Source organism: Marmota marmota, unplaced genomic scaffold (assembly GCF_001458135.2).
Source record: "Marmota marmota marmota unplaced genomic scaffold, marMar, whole genome shotgun sequence".
NCBI classification, from domain to species: Eukaryota; Metazoa; Chordata; class Mammalia; order Rodentia; family Sciuridae; genus Marmota; species Marmota marmota.
In genome coordinates, this window is record NW_025999925.1 from 5,445,390 (window position 1) to 5,468,549 (window position 23,160).

Sequence of the window (23,160 nt, forward strand, 5' to 3'; positions counted from 1 at the left end):
GCCTACCTTGCAGGCGCGGTTGGCGGCTCTGCCCCTCCGTGGGCCGCTGGGCCTGTTCTGTCAGTGGGTCACAGTTCCGCCTAACTTGCAGGCACGGGGGTAGGGGGTGGCTCTGCCTCTCTCCGCAGGCCACTGGGCCTGTTCTGCCAGTGGGTCGCAGGTCCGCCTACCTTGCAGGCGCGGGGGGGCTCTGTCCCTCTGAGGGTTGCTGGGCCTGTTCTGCCTGTGGGTAGCAGGTCCGCCTAACTTGCAGGCGTGCGGCGGCTCTGCCCCTCCCCCAACCAGGGCGATGTGTCTTCCACGCTGGCGGGCCCCTGGGCCTGTTCTGCCGGTGGGGTCGCAGGTCTGCCTGCGTTGCAGGCGCGGTTGGTGGCTCTGCCCCTTGGCCGGCCGCTGGGCCTGTTCTGTCGGTGGGTCGCAGTTCTGCCTACCTTGCAGGCGCGGTTGGCGGCTCTGCCCCTCCGCGGGCTGCTGGGCCTGTTCTGTCGGTGGGTCGCAGTTCTGCCTACCTTGCAGGCGCGGGGGGGAGGGCGGCTCTGCCTCTCTGCAGGCCGCTGGACCTGTTCTGCCAGTAGGTTGCAGGTCCGCCTACCTTGCAGGCGCATGGAGCGGCTCTCGATTTTGAAATTTTTAATGAAAAAATCCTGAACTTCTTTAAATTTATTCCTAAGTGTTCTATTCTTTTGGATGTTACTATAAATGGATTTTCTTAATTTTTAGAGGGTTAAATATTAGTAAATAACAAATACAACTGATTTATATATATATATATTGTGTATCCTGAAACCTTACTAAATTAATATATTAGCCCTATCAGTTTTATTGTGGATTTAGGATCTTCTATATGCAAGATCACATCGTTTGTAAATATAGACAGTTTCATGCCTTTTTTTCCAAATTGATGTCATTTATTTCTTCTTTATTGCTAATTGCCCTGGCTAGAACTTCAAGTATTATACCAAACAGAGTGCTCAGTGCAGACACTCTTACTTTGTTCCTGATCTCAGGAGGAAGAGTGTTCAGTCTTTTGCCCTTAATAAAATCCTAGTTCACAGAGTATTTTTATCATTAGAGGGCACTGATGTTTATTGAATACTTTCTCTGCATCTATTGAGATGATCGTGATTTTTACCATGTATTCTTACTATGATGTACTTCATTGACTGATTTTCTTATGTAAAATTAAGCTCATACTAATGGGATAAATCTCCCTTGATTATGTTGCATAATCTCCTTTTATATATTACTGGATTTGTTTGCTAATTTTTTTAAATATTTATTTTTTAGTTGTACACAACACCTTTATTTTGTTTAATTATTTTTATGTGGTGCTAAGGATCGAACTCAGGGCCTTGCAATTGCCAGGCGAGTGCTCTAAGGCTGAGCTACAACCCCAGTTCCTTGGTTTGCTAATATTTTATGGATGTTAATGTACTGCTTTTGTTACATAACATCATCATTAGCATGGTACAAAGTCTTTATAGTCTTCTGAAGTTATATTTTTTAAAAAATATTTTTAGTTGTAGATGGAAACAATAACTTTATTTTATCTATTTACATTTTTATGTGGTGCCGAGGACAGAACCCAGTGCCTCACATGTGCTAGGCAAGTGCTCTACCACTGAGCCACAACCCCAACCTCTGAAATGACATTTTAATGAGTGTGTATATGTGGGTATATATATGGGGGGTGTGTGTGTATGTGCGCACATGCGTAATTTCTTAAATTTTAATTTTTTTATTCTAATTAGTTATACATGACAGTAGAATACATTTATGGACTTTGATATATATAAATGCAGTATAATTTCTCATTTTTCTTATTGCACATGTTATAGAATCACGTTGGTCATGCAGTCATATATGCATAAGGTAATAATGTATGTTTCATTCTATTATCTTTCCTACCTTTATACCACTTCCCCTCCCTTCACTCCCTTCTACCTAATCTAAAGTAACTCTATTCTTCCCTAGCCACCCCCCCTTACTGTGAATTAGCTTCTGCATATCAGAGAAAACATTCTGCCTTTGGTTAATTTTTTTTGATTCATTAGTAAAGCCAATCTGCCTTCCAGCAGAGCATGTGAATTTATTCTCTCAAAAAGCAATAAAAATGTCAATTTCACTATCTCCTTGCTAATACTCACCCTGATAAGAAAAATTTACTAGTTCAAATGATAAATAATAGCATTTCACATATTATATATATGAAATTCTTAAAAAATTTTCTCTTCAAGAACAATTGATCTAATGAACTAAAGTGAACACAATATTACTTGTTTAACAATTTTTTTTGTAAAGCAGGATCACAGCCAGAGTAAACAAATACAATTACCTAGCTAATTTCAATAAAACCCCTTTATAAGGTATTTTTACCATACTGAAATAAGGCACTTTATTACTGACCAGTTCCTATGACCAGTTCGTGAAACAGTTCCCAAAAGGAACTTCCCCCAAAGACACTAATTTTTTTTCTCCTTCTCTATTCCTTCAACTCAAGTATTTTCAATTGAAACCTAATGACCTTGTTTTTTCAGATAGTAGGAATTATTTTTAAGAAATATATAAGTAACATCTTTTCAGATCATTTAGAGATTTTGATCAAGTCAATACTTTAATGACTTCTTCAGAGAAAGTTCATTGGTAAATTAAATATGAGCATACAGGACATAGTACTTCTTTCCCCAGAATCTTTATTGTTATTCATAACAGTACAGTGCCATAAGGTAGCTACCAAAGATGCTGTCTTTTAGGAAAAAAAAATCTTTTCACTGTTGAAAAAAAAAAAAAAGTGTTATCTCCAACATGAAGCTCAGTTAGCTTTAAAGCAAATGAGGAAACACCTCATTTTACTAGTGTCTTTTCCCAAAATGGCTAACATTAAAAAACAGTGTTACTTTCTTAGAACATTTAAGGTAATTTCTTCTGTATGAATCACAAGTAACCAAGACTTATCCATGTTTGTTTCTCCAACATGTAGCAGAGTTTCTCTCACATAAGAAGTGCCAAATGATGTTTGTAAAATTAATGAACCTAATAGAAGCTAATTAGTCACGAACGATTTTTAATTTTAGAACTGACATATCTTTATGACCTTAAAGAAGGGAGTAGTCAAGGGACAAATAACTCCATATTTTTAGTTCAAAGAATAAAAAAAAAAAAAACCTGACTAGTTATTGTTACAGTCTTCCTATAAGTAGCATCTCAGGATTACCTACTAAAAATATGCCCGGTTCTATTTTCTTTCTTATCTTGCTATAATAATTAGCCCCTGCTCTACTTTCCATTTGAAACACTGTTAAGAGTCAATACATATGTTCACAAAAATCTAGTCTTAGAATCAAGTGACTGTAGGTGTATGTGAAGAAATAATTTTTAAATCTCCCAAAGTAATTTTATGTACTTTATTTAACCATTTTTTTCCTGAGACAAAAAAGGATTACCATTAAAAACTCTTAACTTCTTTAAGATTTTTACCTTTACAGTAGACTGGAAACATGATACTCTCTGAACTTGTCTGCCGGTATCAGAATCCCATACGTAAATTTATGTTAAGAAATAATTTCTAAGTAGAATTTTTAAAATCTTAATTATGAGATAACTTTTTCTAATTAGAATTAAATCACAAACATTAAACATTCAGTTAGAAGATCTTTAAATAAAACATGGAAGATATTTAAATAAAACATAAAATATTTAATACTTATACTACCACAAAATTTAATTCATATAGTAAGTCATCAACTTAGCAGAGCAGGCTTATGATCTACAATAAGCTTGAGGTAAATTTTACTACCAAACTATTTGCCAATGCCAGCAGAATGAGTGGCCTGATACTGAATCTTTACACACATTAAATACTGCAAATGTTTAAGGTTTATTCACTGAAACAGTCTGCCATAATCTAATAAACATGAACATAAAGAATTTATACTAAAAAGTATCACATCTGTTAATCAATATTTCCTAAAGGCTCCCTGCAGTATGCATGGCATGATTTACTACTGTTATCCTGATTCAAAGAAGACACAGTATACTACTGTTACCTGTATACATATTTAAAATAATTATAATCACCTTGAAGTACTATTAGAGTATTTTAGGAATAGTTTAATAAAGAGAAAGTATTTTAAATTCTATATTTGTAGCTTATACTGAAAAAGAAAAAAAAACAAAGGAAAATAATACCTGCCTCAATGCAGCAGTAGTATTAAAGCAGCTCTGGTTAACATCTGAGCAAATTTTTGTCCTTGTTTATGTCATACTTTAATCACCAAGACACACGTGCTCATGTATGTGTGTGTGTGTATATATGTGTGTGTGTGTGTGTGTGTAGGTATATATACATATGTGTGTGTATATATACACATATATGTGTGTATATAGTATATACACACCCACACCCATATATATATATACACACACACACACACACACACACACATATACATCTATTGCCATTTAAACCTTTTCTTGGAAGTTTTCTCACCTATAGGCAATGTGTCTGGAAAACACTTCAGCTGAAGAATTTCTTTAAAGTGTGTTATTAAATAGTATGTCTTAGTACTATCAAAGCTTAAGAAATAGTGTCACTAATCCTTGAAACTGTTTAAACAGAACTTCAGATAATCATAAACTTTTTAAAGTCAATATGACACCTTAAAAAAAAAGTAATGAAGGACTATAGTTATCTCTAGCACTTGGCTATGAGCTTTACAGATTCAATTCCTCATATAGATAGTATACGAGGATGAACTTGTTTATAGAAAATATTTTATGAAGATAGTGTCACAGTGTCCTATAGTGGTCCAAAGTTCTGACTTTGCAGCCAGACTGCTTCTCAGTTCTACCCTACACTGGCTCTGTGCCTTGGGGAAATTATTTAAGATCTCTACGCCTCTACTTTCTCATCTGTAAATGAGAAGAGCTAAAAATATCTTTCAAAGGGCTTTTTTCAGGATTAAATAGAAAAACAATGTATAGCACACATAAGCACTTAATAAAATTTTACCACTGCAGTTACATCTTAACTTTTTACCTAAAATTATGAGGAAAATAAATTCACCTTTTAAAATTGTTTTTGAATACTGAATGTTAATATTAAACAGATGCTAACTACTTTTATGCAGACTCAGAAATCCAAAGGTTCTCATGGGTTGGGGCCATTACATTTCTTTTTATACAAATTAAAAAAGAGGAAATGTGAATTATTCTGTAGTCCAACTCACCTTTGTTTCCCTAAATTGAAAAACAAAAATAAGATAATTAAAAAAAACTTTAAGCCCACTTTCTCCCATTTCCTCCATTTTACACAACTTGATATAACAGTAACTCCGGAAAGAACAGCTTTAGTCATGGGGTTTCCATCAATACAAGCCTTAACCTGCTATTTCTAGTCTAATACTTTTCAGATGCCTAATACTTTTAAGAAGTGTCTTATGAAGACTACAATAAAATCATTTTTGCTACATAGGGTAGATAGGCCCCTAGAGTCTAAAGACTGATAATGCATGTAGTTGTCCCTTGGGCCACTGTGGCTATTTCACTTTCTTCTAGATTTAAGGATATAATAACTGTTCGATCAGCAGAGGCTGTCAAGATGAGTTGATTTTTTTCTTCACAAGATTCCAAGGAAGGAAATGTAATAACAGCTGTTATCTTTTGAGTGTGTCCACTGAGTTCCAAAAGCTTTTCTCCTGTCTAAAATACAAAAAAAAAAAAAAAAATGTTAATAGGTTCATCTTTCATAATTTAAATAATCTTAAATAACATTAAGAAGAGGGCTGGGGCTGTCACTCAGTGGTAGAGCACTTATATAGCATATGTGAGGCACGGGGTTCAATTCTCAGAACCACATATAAAGTTCATCAACAACTTAAAAAAAAAGAAACACCATTAATAAAATACACATATATTCTGTTTAAAATTACTCATTCAAGACATAATTTTAGGGTTGGGGATGTGGCTCAGTGGTAGAGTGCTTGCCTAGCACACACAAGGCCCCAGGTTCAATCCCCAGCACCACAAAAACAAAAAAATGAATCAATAAATATATCATAGTTAAAAAAAAAGACATAACTTGAGTTAAAACAACTGAACAGAATCTAAACAAGTGCTGAGAGAAAAGCAAAAAATAATTTTGATAATTTTCTAATGAAAAATGCCAACTGTAGCAATATTTTCAATATTTAGAGAATTTAAAGGAATATCCTTTCCTATGGTTTTAAGAATTGTGTAAATGAAGCAAATATAATAAGCAATTTAATCTGTATTGAAACAACAGAAAGTCATTATTATCCATGTATGTTATCTAACTCTATCTGGTTATGAGTTGTGGAAGAAAATAATGTGTGTGTATATGTGTATATGCACTGACTAACCACTTATAGTTAGTTTCCACTCCATTTAATACCAGCCTCTATCCCTACCCATTCAATGTCTACCTCCATTAGTCTACCATTGATTTCCCAAGAAACAAACATACAAAAATAAAATTTAAATATAATATAAATTGCAAATCTTTCAAGGTTGCAGGATTTCATGAATGTGGTGAAACTACAAGTGGACCTCTGTATCTACTAGTTCTGTATCCATGGATTCAACCAAATAAAAAATAGTTGGAGGACTCATGCACACACCCAAAAAATATTTTGTACTGAAAATATTTTTAAAAATTGTGTCTGTACTAAACATGTATAAACTTTTATTTCTTGTCCTTATTACTTAAATACAATGTAATGAGTATTTATATAGCATTTACATACAACCTAGAGATGATTTAAAGAACATGAGTTTAGTATAAGAATACATATTTTATATGTATGTATGTATATATATTCTAAACCATTTTATGAGGGACTTGAACATCCATGGATTTTTGGTATGGGAAAGGAGGGCTGGAACCAATCCCTCGTGGATATTAGGAAACTGTAATATTAAATAGCAGTTTTTTGTTGTTGTTGTTTGTTTTTTTAAAATAACTTATTTATTTATTTATCTATCTATCTATTTATTTATTTATTTTTATGTGGTGCTGAGATCGAACCCAGGGCCTCACATGTGCTAAGTAAGTGCTCTACTGCTGAGCCACAACCGCAGCCCAAAGAGTTGTTTTAATCATAGGCAAAGCCACTAAAAAAAACTAACACGGATCTGACAGACTAGATAACAACAAAATAAATGTAAGTGAAGAAAAATACTAAGATAATAATTTGAGAAACAAAGGATCAGGAAGAGAAGCCTTGGGGAAACCTGGTGAAGCCTTATATATTTTGAAAAAAATATTTCTTTCATTCTATTAAAGTCAAACATGAGAAGAATGCTATATTATGCTATCATACAATACTGAAATAAAAACTCTGGCTCTCACAAAAATCAACACTTGATTCATTCTGGAAGTCAGTGCATAGTTGCTGATGATCTAAATTTTGTTCAACAAGATTAAAACTTTTTTATAATTGCCATTCTGACTGGAATGAGATGGAATCGCAGTGTAGTTTTAATTTGCATTTCTCTAATTGCTAGAGATATTGAACATTTTTTCATACATTTTTGACCATTGGTATTTCTTCTTCTGTGAAGTACCTATTCAGTTCCTTTGGTCACTTATTGATTAATTATTTTTTGTTGTTGTTATTGTTGTTGTTGCTGTTAAGTATTTTGAGTTCTTAGTATAACCTGGAAATTAATGCTGTATCTGAGCAGGTGGTAAAGACACTCTCTCATTCCGTAGGCTCTCTGTTCAATGTTCTTGATTGTTTCCTTTGCAGTGAATAAGTTTTTAGTTTGATACCATCCCATTTATTGGTTCTTGATTGTACTTCTTGTGCTTTAGTAGACTTGTTGAGGAAGTCATTTCCTAAGCCGACATGATGTAGGGCTGGGCCTACTTTTTCTCCTAGTAAGCTCAGGGTCTCTGGTCTAACTCCAGTCAGAATGGCAACTATCAAGAGTACAAGTAACAATAAATGTTGATGAGGATGTGGGGAGAAAGGTTCTCTCATTTATTGAGAAAGGTGGGACTGCAAACTGGTGCAACCACTATGGAAAGTAGTATGGAGATTCCTTAAAAAACTTGGAATAGAACAACCATTTGACCCAATTATCCCATACTCGGTCTATACCCAAAGGATTTAAAATCAGCACACTTCAGTGACACAGCTACATCAATGTTTACAGCAGCTCAATTCATAATAGCCAAACTATAGAACCAACCTAGATGCCCTTCAACAGATGAATGGATAAAGAAAATTTTATACACACACACACACACACAACAGAATATTATCAGGCATTAAGAATGATTTTTATGGCATTTGCTGGTAAATGGGCAGAACTGGAGAATATCGTCGTGCTAAGTGAAATAAGCCAATCCCCAAAACCAAAGGCCAAATGTTCTCTCTGATAATGTGGATGCTAACCCACAACAACTGTGCATAGGGAGGGGAAAAACAGAAGTCCATTGGATTGTACAAAGGGAAACGAAAGGAAGGGATGGGGAGGAGAATAAGAAGGACAATAGAATTAATCAGACATAACTTTCCTACCCTTGTATTTGAATATACAACCAGGGTAAGTCCATAACATGTAGAAGCACAAGAATGGGATCCTAAATAGAATAAGTCATACTCCATGTATTATAATATGCCAAAATACATTCTACTGTCGTGTAAAACTAAAAAGGGCAAATAAAAAAATAAATTAATTCTAAAAAAGGTTAAGACTTATTTTTAAAAAACAGCAATTATTTCTCATGAAAACTTGCCCTCTTTACTATGAAATACTGGTCCTGTTAAATGAAATTATCCAAGTAGGTCTTTTCAAATATTGATCAGTCTCAAATCACAATGTTATGCAAATATACCCCATTATAATATTTATATTTTAATACACAACTATATTGTCATATGTTTAGTACATGATTCATATATAATCAATACAAACCTGGGCATTCCAAATGACTACAATTCCATCATCACCAGCAGATGCAAATCTAGTTAGAGGAAAAAAAAGTCAAGAAAAAAAAATCACTGATGAAATTTAATTGCCAAATTAACTAGGAACTATCAGGTCTTATCAATGGTATTTTACTCACTAATATTAATGAAGAATAGGTTCTTTAAGCTAATTTAACAAATATCTGTAAAATACCTTCAAAGTTCTGTGCCAAGTAGTAAGGATCCAAAGATTAAACCACATTTATAGGGCTACAAAAAATAACCTGTTAGTGTAAACATGAGGTTATACATAGATGACCTCTGAAGTCATTCCTTGTTTATAAGTCTATGGGGTTTTGTTTGTTTGTTTAGTGCTGGGGATTGAACCCATGTAAAGTCTATGATTTTAATAAATTTCTGAATAATGAAATAAAACTAAGAAGAACAGCTTCACTGACAGGAAATAACAGTCCAGGCAGGGATAGAACAGAATCATGTCCTTAATTTCATTATTTCTATTATTTTCTCTGTAAAGGTATTTTAACTCTATTACTTCAAGGCAAGAGTTTTCCTTTGCTTATCTTGGCTCCTTGGTCTTTCTACAAAAGTTGTGTTCTTGGTTTGGAAAGCTTGAGGTTTTTTTGTGTTGGCAGTTTTTAACAGAGATTCTTGAAATTCAAAGAGGTAAAAGAAAGTTGTCTCATGGCATGAAAAAAGAGTTGTGATAAACTCTGTTACAGATTATCTCTACCTCCCATTCTCACTATATAAATATAAGAATAATAATCTACATTCTGTAGAGTAAAAGGCATCCTTAACACAAATAATTGTCAAGAAAATAATCTGTCAAAAAGGATTATTCATCATAGAAACTATTGTAACAAGATCAAGAAACCAAGCATTAAACTAACATGCTGGTATTAAAAAAAATCAAACTGTAAGCATGTCAATGTTATTAATTATGTAGAACACAAGTTTATAAATGAATTTTAATGACTCAGAATCAGTTCAAAGTTGTCCCCCAAATATCACTTTCATCCACTTGAATTCAGATTTGATTTTTTGAATGAGAGAAAGAAGTGGTAGTATAGACAGCTGTGGGATGCCACTCATGACTTACTTGAGTTTATCTGAGCATCTTCGTTTGACCTTAAGCCAGGGAGATTTAGGTTTGGCATTGCAAACTATTTTGTGACTCCTCCCACTCAATGGATTGCACAATGCATGTGACCTCTGTCTTTGCTCAGCTAGGGAGACTGCTCTCTGAAGTGGGGCGTAACCTATTGGAAACTCGACAGACCACCTTCTACCTTATTTGGCAAAGAACATTCCATGGAAAACCTTTGATGCTTCCCCCATATACATAAAGAAAGCGTGGGCTCTCTTGCTCTCTTTCCAGTGTGGAAGCATGATCCCTAAAATGGAAGAGCCATCCCACCCCGGCTTTCTAAAATTATTTCCTGTGTCCTGTGGTTTCTTTGCCGTTTTCTCTTTCTTAGCTTTTATTTCACAGTCAGCCCACTTCACGGAAAGGAACCCCAAATTTCACTGCCCGCACAGGATGTGGGCAAAAGACAGCCAGCTATGAACTGCATATACCTGGCCTCTTATGGTTCATAACCATTAACAAATGATATTCCAGCAACAACTATGACATTTACAAAATTTGTTGTATGTACTTCCCTGCAAGATGATTAATGGGTTTCGCAAATCTGGGTATGCCTTAAATGTCTCCATTTAAGTGAACATTGTTGGTTGGACACATATCATTAAGAGAAAAGTACAGAACACAGAAATCACTTTGTTCCTACAAGAGCTTCAATTCTTGTAGGAACTTATGTATCTCATGTTAACCCCCCCCACATGAGACACATAAATTCTCATGATTTCAGTCATGTAACACCTCTTTAACACTCCAAACTGTGCTTCAAATTGAAAATTCTCATACTGTTTTTAACTTTCCTTTCTAAAATGTTGTCTTCACTGGTTCGGATAAGTTCCATACTCATTTCAAAACTTTACAATTAGATCTCCTACTGTTAGAGCTAAGAGGTTACCCTGGAAATAGATTTGTCAAACACAGTGAGATGGAGCCGATCAATAACTCTTTAATACAACACTATATTTTTAATTTCAAGGACCTTAAGGCTTTTCATTTAACTAGCTAGAAACCACACAAAGGGTTCATTTTAAATTCACGCCTAACATTCATATTTATTTCAAAATGTAAGAGATAAAAGATCTGATTAAAAAGAAAAATGATCATTTTAAGTTAAAAAAATAATTTCCTATGCTTAATGACATACATTTTCTGAATCCAAATACTAAACAGTGCCTTGAGTATCAAAAGTAGTCACTGGAAGTAAATCTTTAATAACTTACGTTTCTGAGCCTATTGATTTCTTTTTATTTGTATAGTAACGGCATGGAAGGCAGCACTCAGGTCTTGAGTTTTCTTTGGTATAAAACATCAATTTCTATTGATTCTTTAAACTCTCATAATTGCTTTTCTCCCGTTTAGAAGGCTGTAGGTTTAAAATACATACTTTTTTCTAACCCTGCTTTTTAACTTCTCATTATTGTTTTATCATGTTTGAATCTCACAATGAGAGATGAGTTCACAATGAAAGATAACAACCAAGAGTTTAGAAACGAGTTACAGAGCACTCCACCTCAAATTTTAATTCAATCAATAGGGAACAAAAGTTAAATCTAAACAATGCTCAATAGTAATGCATAAAATCACAGCCAATTTTTTATTGTTCAGAGGTCAATTACCCAGTTGGCAGCTTACTCAGGCCTTTCAATTTTGACACACATACACACACACATATTTTATATCCTCTCATGGTTGACTTTAAAATATATATATATATTTTTTTCTCTCCTCCATGGTTGCCTTTTTTTATTTTTTAGTCATTTCAGTATTTATTGATATTGCCTCCAAACAGGAAACATAAAGCTTTAAAATGCAAACCAGTATGACTTAGCTACATATTAGTATCTCTCATAAAAGAATTCATAAATGGTTAAGAAATCATTCATGGATTACAATTAGCCCTCTTAAAATGAAGAATAACTAAAAACTGATGCACTATCTCAGCCATGTACAATCAGATTCTAGTCAGCCAAGCACACTCCAAACATCTCCCTATCAAAAAATGAAAATTCAACTCAATAATTCCTAATAAGATATATTGTAACTGCTGAAAGAAAGTAATGAAATATAAAAAAAAGAAAAAAGTAAAATGTCAGTAAGGTTTAAGCTACTTAGTGAAAGGAAGAATGGTGACTTTATACATTGCCATAATATTTTATATACTGATATTTCAAAACAATACTCTAATGGAATCCAAAGACTTAAAGCCTCAATATAAGATTTTGAGAAAAATGTTTCTTTACTGTTTAGCACAAAATGTATTGATTGAAAAGAATAATGTATTCAGTGAAATTCTGCACAAGGTTTGGGGAAATTTAAGAAGAATAATATGTGACTCTTGCCTTGAGCTCTCAAAATGTACTATATTTCAACAAATCTAAGATATTAGTGTGTAAAACACTCTCTATAATTATGTACCAATAAGGAAAAAATTCTGCCAATTATACTGAAAGATACCATCGATGAGATAACATGTCCAAATTTTAGAGATATTAAAGATTAAGAAACAATATGCTTTTTGGAACAAAACACAGTAATTACCATATTTATTAATCTTCATGACACTTTATAGTCTAACAAATTTCTGATTATCTCTGGTAGGTTTAAAGTGCTAAAGATATGCTTGTCAAATGAATAAAGGCATGAATAAGCAAATACTTAAGTGTTACAGAGCTCTGTAAAATAGAATCCTTAATGGCATTAATATAACATCATTTTTTCCTTTATCATTATTAATGGGTCAATATATTATTACAACAAAAATAGAAATTAAAAACTTTTAAACCCAGAATCCCACCACACAAAAATAAAATCTTTTTATTTTTTCCATATTCCCATCTAATTCCTATGTATATCCTTTAAGTTTCATCTCGAAACCAAGTTTTTAAAAGTACTGAGTCTGTACAAATGACACACACACACCCAAGAAAAATTACATGCATGAAAAACAAGTTTAACAAGGAGAGGCACGGTTTAACAAAGACCTATTGCAGACCTTCTACAATGTTCCATATTCTCTTCTACTAATTATGAGAATTTATTGAGTCAATGAGTAAATTTATTGACTCATTCATTCAAGAAATACTAATTAAGCACTAATTGTATATATGCTATATTCTGAAAATAAGGACCAATAAGAAATGGTTCTTGCTCTGTGAGAATTCAGTCTAACATTATCAGTGATACTACCAGATCTAGATCAAGGGTCCACTGAGAATTTTCACAATAATTTCAATTTTCAGAAATAATTTCCCTCAACACCTTTTTGAACATCTTACTCTTATCCTTACCAATTGTGTGCTGAAATTACAACAGAGTTTCACAAAGATTCGTATAAAACAAAATGGTTTCACAAATAAATTCTATGTCTATTACTTAAATGCTCATTTAATAGTTATTACTCATGTGAAGGCATTTCAATTAAGACAAAGGCCCTACAAATTCAAATATAATCTTAAAGGATATAATAAAAAGCATAACACTTGAACGTACATTTTATTCTACTAAATACATGCATAACTGTAAACTACTGGAAAAATCAAAATAGAACATGATTAAGGCAGTCCCAGAGGTTAACTTTCTAACTAATCCCCCAGTACTAATGCGTTATTAAATTAAAATGTTATATTTTACAATAAAATAAAATTGAAAAAATGCTGTTATCAGAAAACAGACAAAACTGAAAAATAACACAATTTCCATTTAAAAATTATTTTCATTTGTATGCTAGAACTACTTGAAGGAAATTACAAAAGTATGCAGCTAGAGACTTATAAGAGAAGTTGAAGAGAACTTTAAAGCATTTTCAGGAGTCATAGATATTGATGCCACTGATTCTTTCATTAGAATTACTTGAACTTAAAACTTTTTTTCCATGATTACTATGTGGGCTGGGGATGTAGATCAGTGGCAGCACATTTGCTTAGCATGTGCAAGGCCCTGGATTTGATCCCCAGCATTGCAAAAAAGAAAATGCATTATGTTAACACAAGTCTCATTCTCTGCCCCACTATGTAGGTAACAGACAGAATGAATTGGACTAGCCTCTTCTGAGAATTCTCCAAGGATCTGTCTGTGAATACAGAGAGAACATTGTGGTCTGTTCTTATTTTTGAGGCAAGCCTACATATAAGTAGGAGGCTTCCAACTGTACAGCTGTACCCAGTGATTCAGTGAATGAGTCTACCTACCTCAGGGTGAGGCATAGCAAACCCACTGTGATTGTTCATCAAAGTCAGGTCCTTTAATCTAACTTTTTATCAGCATTTTAATTTCCTCTAAACCAAACTTTTCTTTATGGAGAATTTAACATATACAAAAATGGAGAGACTATTTAACTGTACATTAAAAACAATAATATAATATCTGTCTTATATGATGTAGTATAATTATAATAAAAATCTTCCATGTACTCACAACCTGTCTTTAATATCTATCAAATGATGGACAATACTGTTTCATTTGTCCCCCACCCAATGCCTCTTCAGCAGATTATTCTGAAGCACATCAGAGCCAATGTTATCTCATTTCATCAGTAAACATTTCAGGGTACAAACATTCATAAAGACTCTTCTTCTTTTAATATTTTTTTTAGTTGTAGATGGACACAATACCTTTATTTTATTTATTTATTTTTATGTGGTGCTGAGGACCAAAACCAGTGCCTCACAAATGCCAGATGAGCATGCTACCGCTAAGCCACAAACCCAACCCCATAAAGACTCTTATATCACCTTTAAAATTAACATTTACTTCATTAATGTTACCACCCAGTGATGAAATTTCTCTGATTGTTTCATAATTTTTAAAACAGCTTATTAGAAATAGGATTCAAATAAAGTCTATATATTGCAATTAGTTGATGTATTTCTATAGTCTCTTTTATTTTTACTGACAGTTTCCATATATATTTTCCTTGCAATTTATTTATTGGAAAAAGGTTATCTGTCACGTAGAGTTCTTATAGTCTGTTCCTGGTCTGTTCTGAATTCTTGTGCTGGTTAGTTTCCCCATTTAGTGTCATTTAACATACAACTCTGTCCCTCTGTGTTTTTAGTAGACTGATAGTTAGATCTAAAAACTTAATCAGACTCAAATTTGACTTTTTGGTAAAACCATATAATTGGCAGTTTATAAACTCCCTCAGGAATTGTAATTGCTGTCAGTCTTTGTATTTGTCTTTGTGATAGTAATATCCATCAAAATCATTACCTAAATTTGTTATTTCATTTGAAAGGATTAAGAGTATGCAATCTCCAAATACACCATTCTAATATAAGAATTATTTTCAGCAAAAGGCAGCTGAGAAAAAGACATAGACTGCGCTCTCTACCTTCCCCATATTCATGGAAAACAGAACAAAAATCACCCTTGTGAACATGCTTCTCTCCTACCTCATTTCCCATAGCAGGAAGGGCATAACAACCTCATCACTGGAGATGAGATGGCACCAAGAAAAAGTCTGCACAAACAAACCTTACAACTGGCCCTTATCTACTATTAGTTTTCCCCATATATTTGCCTTCTCACAATTTGCCACTGCAATTCACTCAAAAGACCCTTCCTTCATCTTATTACTTCTCTATAAATTGATTGCTCTCCTGTTAAGATGCTATCTAAGCCCACGTTTTAAGTACACCTTTGAGTTAAAGGAGAATTTAACATATACAAAAATTCTCAAAATAAAAAGGTTTGGAGATATAGCTCAGTGGCAAAGCACCCCTGGGTTCAATCCCCAGTACCAAAAAAGAAAAAAAAAAATTAAGTAGCACTGCTCACACCTATAGAAGTATAGCAGACCCAAAGATGTACCTTCTAGATTCCCTTTCAAGACAGGAATAGCTGCCCAACTGTGAAGAATGCAGTTATCTGACTGCCTCCAGCTGTTGACTTCAAGATCCATTTCAGCTTTCAAGTCAAAAATCATACTAGCTCACTGGGGTTCCAGGCAATGGGAGTTAAGCAAGATGATAGAAGCCAGGGGCACATTCTTCCTAGAGGACTCTCAGCAAACGTACAAAGGCCTAGTTATTTCCATATATACAAGAACTTCATTCAGGGGTAATCCTTCCTCCATAGCGGGCTGTCAGAGACTATGACATCTGCATCAGAGTCTGACATAGCTCCCCCATCCCCATCCTGCCTCCTTCCTTCTTTCACTGCCACTTCTCTCTAATAAACCTTTTGCATACTTAATTCCCTTTTAGGGTCTGCTTCCTAGGAATTAGAAGAATCTACGTCATCTTGACTACTGATCTCTATTCTCTAAAGGTTAGCATAGGAGAAAGAATATTCTTTAGAATATCTTCTTGCTGGAGCTGGGGCTCAGTGGTAGAGTGCCTGCCTCACACATGTAAGGCACTGATTTGGATCCTCATCACCACGTAAAAAATAAATAAAGATGTGATGTCCATCTACGACTAAAAAAAAAAAAAAGATGAAGCACACTGTTTTCAATGGATTATCAAACTATACTGTGTTGACTGTCTTGTGAATGTACAGCTCCACCAGCCACCCTAGAGGCATGTTTGTTCTCCAGTCTGGCACTTCATGGGTCATCTGATTCTTTTCCAGTCATGATCACCATCCTACATAACCTTGTATGTTTCCTGGAGGAGCAAGGAATGGTCAAATAAGCAACAGAGAAAACTATTCTTAAAATGTGTTATGAACTCAGTTTAGTTTAATGTGTCAAATGCTAGAGTATTACATGCAATTTTAGCACAGTCCATTTTTTGGAAGACTCTTGCTGAGGCTTAGCCTTCTTTAGTGATCTCCCAATCAATATGACCCTCACTTCATGTTCAAAAAATACTAAAGAAGAAAAGAAAAGGCAGCTGTCTGTTAGGTTATACAGGATTTATTTGGTATCTTCAAAAACCAATCTGAGAAAATTTTCCACTCACTGATTTTAGCTGAGCCACCGAGAAAACAAGAAAATCCTTCTGCAAAATTTTCAATAAAATGATATTATCTAAAGACCTGAAGCGTGAAACCTGGATTACAACTGCTGACCAAAAAAAACAAACAAACAAACAAAAAACCCAGAATATAATGCCTACAAAACTAAATGAAAATATAAAAAGTATAATGATACAAACTTTATTTTAAAACAAGAAATGTAGTTCTATATTTTTTTATATTTTTAGTATTAGATGAACACAGTACTTTATTTTTGTAGTTATTTTTATGTGGTACTGAGGATCAAACCCAGTGCCTCACTAGTGGTAGGCAAGCACTCTACCACTAAGCTACAGACCCAGCCCTGGTTCTATGATTTGATAATGTATTAATAATGTACATGTACAATAGTAAAGATTATTCAAAACTATCTAACATTCCATCAACATGCAAAATTATGTGTTAATTTAAAAATTTAAGAGTGAAAACATCAAGCTTTTAATTCTCTTCATAATAAATATTTAGTATATATAGGTTTTCTTATGTCTGTCTTGTATCTTATGTTCAAGAATGACTCTTTTAGTTCTTTTTTTACTATAAAATTAAATTTTTTTAAAGCAAAACATGGAGTGAAAGTTCTATAGGTCTGCAACTGAAATATTTCACAACTAGTTATATATAAATTTGATACAGTAATGACATGTAAAATTAATTAAACATTGTTCATGAAATCATATCATCACTGTAATGCAAAAGCCAAAAGGCTTTTTCATCTATTGTAGACATTTAAATTCAATGTAGTAGATAGCAAACATGGCCACAAATTATTTCCTCTTCCTATATCCACCATTTACAATAGGACATAGTTGCTCCTCCCGTCAAAAGGAGAATTTATTCACCTACTCAGTGAATTTAAGTCAACTCCAGACTTCCTTCAGCCAATGAAATGGCAGCAAGCAGACATGAAAAGTGTCTTACTTGAGGGGTTGCCTTCCTGATGGCATTAGAACTCCATGAACACTGGATGAACAAGGACATGATGACAGAAGGCAGTCCCCCCGCTGGGACCACTGTAAACCAGCCAGCCCCAGCCAATCTACCAGCTGACCATGGATAGGCAAGTAAACCTGGCCAAGATCAGCTAATTCTAGTACAGATGAAGAGACTTACCCAGCCAAGCCTGACCCAAACTGCCATCCTGCAGAATAATTAGGTAAATAGATGATGGTTGTTTTGTTTTAAACCAGTGTGATATCCCAAGACAATTGGTAATTGATATACTCATCTATAGTTTTTAATTTATAGAATATTTACTATATCAGTGAATAACTGATTATATATGAGCTCTACTATGGAGTAAATATAATCAAGTATCTGTCAGTATTTGTTCAATGATATTATTTTACAAGCTGACCTTTCCTAAAATTTATTCTTCTAACTATGCAATAAGAATAGCAAGAGGGCACTTCACAGAGGACAGCCAGCCATGAACATGGTATCTTAACAATCTATATAAAATTTAAAAATCATATACATTTATTACTGAACATATACATTTACTTAACTCTCCAAGACAAGATGATTTTAGGATTTCTTATGGCCTAAATATTATTGATTTTAAGAAATTATCTGGATGTTTTTCTAACTTAACAACTTATTAGGGTAAAATATGGTATAAGAAAACTTTAGGTACCCCAAATGCTACCTTTGCAGAGATGTTTAGTTTCCTGCATAAATGATCATTCAAATAAATAAACAAAATGTCTCTAAAGATATTTTTTAAAATGAATATTACCAAAAAAAAAAAAAAAAAAAGCCTGAAAGTTGTCATACTATGTTTAACACACTGTGATTTGGTTCGCTTGCATCACAAAAAGAAAACAGTGTTGACAGGCTAATAGTAAATATGAGGTAAACCTTTTCAAGCAAAAGTTGGGAAACAAAGTGTATAATAATTTCATTGGCCTTTGGTTCCTATAAGAGAGCCTCTAAACCTTTGGAAATGTCCTAAGTGATAGGAGTTTCTTCATTATTCAGGAAGGGTATCTTGCACTACATCTTAGTTTGTGCTATCAGGATGACTTACTGTGGGCTCTTAGATAATTTGAGAATAGGGGCTGGCCACACTGGAAAGATGAACCTTGAGTTTGGAAAGTTGGGCTTTGTGCTACTGCCACAGGATATCAGATTGACTTCTCAACCTCTAGTGGGGGTCTAAGATGGGAGAGGAATCTGAGATTGAGTTCAAAGCATGGAGTCAGTGATTCCCACAATCATGTTTATGCAATGATGCCTCAATAAAAAACTCTAGGCACTCACAGCTCAGGTGGATATACACTAAAGTTCCAGAAGGGCAACAGATGCTGAGGACATTGAGACTTTGCATTTGGGATGCTCCTAGGCCTCGCCCTATACATTTCTTCATTTGGCTGGGCCTGATTTGTACCCTTTATAACAAAAGTATAATCATAAGCGTAGGGCTTTTCTGAGTTCAGTTCCAGCTACAGCCCCAGCCCTCCACTATCATCTTTAATTCTTTAATTTTTTCGTTTGCCTTTGCTTTTTTTTTTTTTTTTTTTTTTTGATTCCACGAGTGACTGCTATTGTAATTATTTCTAGTTCTGACTTAAACTTCTGCTATCTATTGACCTTATCTTCTTTCTGGTATTTATTTATTTATTTAATGTCATTTGTATTTAATTACTTTGACTATGTACTGTGCAGTTCTGATTGTATGTGGAGTTAGGTCAGATCCCACAGGTAAAGGGCACAGTCCTCTATAATATTTCCCTCACCTTAGTCACTAGCCATGATCTGGGCTCCCAGGCCACCCACACTTTTGACCAGCTGTCTACAAGTTCCTACTGTCCCTGATCCTCAAGTTGCGAAACTTAAGGATCACCTTAATGTGCAGTTGTGAAACTTGATGATCACCTTAATGTGCAGTTGTAATTCCAATCCAAATTTTAAAGTCATTCACTTCTTATAAACTAACATAAATATTTCTGATAACTCTAAAAAACAAAACAAATATAACCTCCAAATCACCAGATGTGACAAGCTGATATTGGGCAAAAAAGACTTTAGATACATAATTCCCCCAAGATGCAGAGCTCAATTTCAATTTCTACTGTTACATTTTTTAAAATAGTTTGCATTTCTCCAATTACTAGATGGAGTTTTGAAATTTTAGAAAAGGTGGATTAATTTAATAGTTGTTATAGTTGTTTTTAATATAAATTGTCCTTTAAAATCTTTCTAAAGAAAAACAGTTTCATTTAGACAACTGGAGTCTCTTACCTGTAGTCATCTAACTGTACCAGAAATCGTACAATATCATGATGAGCTTTCAGTACAAGCAGCTCAGTGTAGGGGTTCTGAGTTTGTTCTTCACCTATTGTCTGTAATGGAGATTTCTTATAATGGGGAAAAAAGGCAAAAACAAAAGAGAAAGAGATAAAATGATTTATAACTGCATGGTATATACTTAAGAATACAAGATTTTTAAAGCTATAAAAATTATGTTCTAATATCAAGTATAAATTCTCCTATTATCAATTCCACATAAAACATTTTTCTTACCACAAATTAATAAATTTTATTATTTTCAAGTCACAAATTTACAAATTTATTTTATGTATATTAAATCTTAATAAACATGACTTTAAAAACTAATGAGCCAATCCAACTCAAATATTTTAGAATGAGTGTTTCTCAGTTAAAACTTGTCAGAAGTAAAACTGCAGATCAAGAGTAAAATGTAGACTAAAATACCCCATTGCAAGCACTCACACATTTGCTAATGAGTAAGGAAGGAATGGAATCATTCATGAAGGAATGAAATCATTCATATTCATGAATTCAACTCAATACTGATAAAAGATAATTGATAATATTTACAGACTACTATGTGATAGGTCATATGTCAGACACTCAGCTAAGCACATGTGCATGTAACAATAATTCTTTAAGAGCAGTCTCAATGCCATTTCTGGAGTCAAATTCAGTACTAGTTCATGATAAAATCCTGTTTTTAACTTCTAAATCAAAGTTAGACAAACCTGACACTACTGACACTTTGAACCAGATTATCCTTTGTTGCTTAGGGCTATCCTGTTCATTTTAGGATACTTAGCAGCATCCCTGTCCCTGGTTTCTACATTTAAATGCCAACACCAAACAACCTACACTCAACATCCATTTTCTTCCCTTACTCCCTAAGCTGTGACCATCAGAAATGTCTCCAGACATTGCCATACATACCCTGGAGGGAAAAATCACCCTAGGATTGAGACCCATTGCTTAACCTGGAAGCCTGGATACAAAGTTCTCACATAAAATTAGGTAAAATTATTAGGTTCTGATAATGTACAAATTCAAAGCAGTTACACAACTGAAGTAATTTTACAGGTAGAAATGTACAAATTAACATGTATCAATGTTTTCTAAAAAAATCTTCACAACAGCAATTTTCTCCAATTGTTATCCAGTGTTTATCCTGTCTTCCTTTTAGCAAATGTTCAAATGAGAAAAATAAAAATGGTATAAACTGCTTCTTCCAAATGAAAGCTTAGCAGGAATGGCAAGATTGTTTAATCAAATTATATGATTAATCAAGTAGATATCAAATTGATATATATATCATATATGGTTCAATCATCCACAATTCTTCTATAACCTGAAAGACTTCAGACTTCTGAAGAAATGTTTTCTTAAAAAAAAAAAAAAAAAGGCAATAAACCTCAACTGCAAAGATATGAGGAAGTTAAAACCGAGAAGTTAGGTCGCTTACTCAGCAACAACCAATTTTTTTACTTTAGATAAATATTTCCTATGAGAAATAAAATGGAATTAAACAGAAATTCTGTTCTTATGTGGCATATGAAATATTCCAGATCTCAACATTTTTAAGGCAGCAAAATTATTCTACTTGCATTTCAAATGTAAATGTCATTACATTATGTGGTCTATTCAATTATCCAAGCCCGTGAAGAAAGTGTGACTATGGAACCAAAAACAGATGTTAAATTAGGAAATCATATTCTTGATTTGGAAGCAGACTATTAATTGTTTTACATGGCATCCTTTAATTGGTTCTTGGGTAACCAAATCGATTTTATATCCTCTCAGCAAATGTCAGTTGACGTTGGGAAGAGGTTCCAACTCAAATACACCAAATACAGGGCGGAGCGTTCCAGTCGCCCCAGGTCGGTCTCTAGTTCAGGCTGATACTTTTTACACTGAAATGAGGCGGGTGGAAGCAGCCAGACCTGAGCAGCAGGTCCCACCAGAACTGACCACCAGCTGACTCCCCAAGCCAGTCCTTAGTGACTTCGGCTACCTCTCAGGATCGCAGAGGGGCACTGCTGGCCGAGAGTCCCTGCCTGCCGCCCTGCGCCCGCGCCCCGCGGCCTCCGCAGCGTCGCGCGCACGCACGCAGGCCCCGCCCCGCCCGGGCCAGCCCGCCGGGACCGGGAGCCCAAGTCACCGTTCCGGCTAGTGTGGCCTCTCGGACTCAGGGACAGTCGCCCGGGGTTTACCTCGGCCAGTCCCTGAGGTTCGCGGCCTCCCCCGATCAGCCATCGCAACATCCGGCCAGCGGCGGCGTCTCGCCGGGTCCAGGCCCCAGTCAGCCCGAAAACCACCCGGGCAGTAACGCAAAGGAAACACTAGTATTTGCCGCCGGAGATTAGCCTGCGGGCGTAGGAGTGCAGAGCGGAGAGCACAGAAGGCGTAGGAATTTTGTTCCTAAAGTGCTCCTGTACCTGACCACGGAGGATTAGTTTGGGGTGCCGCCGCCAAAGCCTAGGGTTTCGGCGGCAGAGTCCCGAGTGAGCACGCGCTAGGGCGCCGCCCGTCGGCTCCGGAGCTTAGGTAGTTCGAGCGTCCCCTGGTGGACGTGAGCGGCACAGACACTAGAGAGCCCAGTGAGGCAGCAGGGTAGAGGGAATAGTGCCTTCCCAGTTAGGCTTTTGTATTCTTCCTTTGGTTGAGGGACCAGGAGACGTCCCCCGGTTTCCCAAGAGCGGGCTGGAGAAGGTGTACTGCAACAGGCTTCTGCATCTGCACGAATCTGGTGGCACGTGTGTACACCAGAATAAATCTGGCCAACATTTGTCATGTGTTAAGAGCACAGGTGCTGTACCAAGGCTTTACATGGATCCT

The 23,160-nt window shown here is 35.0% G+C and overlaps 1 protein-coding gene across 1 annotated transcript in view; it reads right to left on the minus strand.

The window, feature by feature from the left end:
• The window catches only part of Wdr41 (WD repeat domain 41), a 45,024-nt gene extending 22,165 nt beyond the window's left edge, over positions 1-22,859 (minus strand). Inside the window, exons 1-5 of the mRNA XM_048800174.1 lie at positions 22,536-22,859; positions 20,296-20,411; positions 8,944-8,992; positions 5,569-5,700; positions 3,478-3,540 (exon numbers count right to left, since the gene is read on the minus strand). Coding sequence (XP_048656131.1) covers positions 3,478-3,540; positions 5,569-5,700; positions 8,944-8,992; positions 20,296-20,411; positions 22,536-22,586 — 411 coding nt within the window. The 5' untranslated portion in view covers positions 22,587-22,859. The remainder of the gene's footprint in view (positions 1-3,477; positions 3,541-5,568; positions 5,701-8,943; positions 8,993-20,295; positions 20,412-22,535) is intronic.
• Between the last annotated feature and the right edge of the window lie 301 nt (positions 22,860-23,160).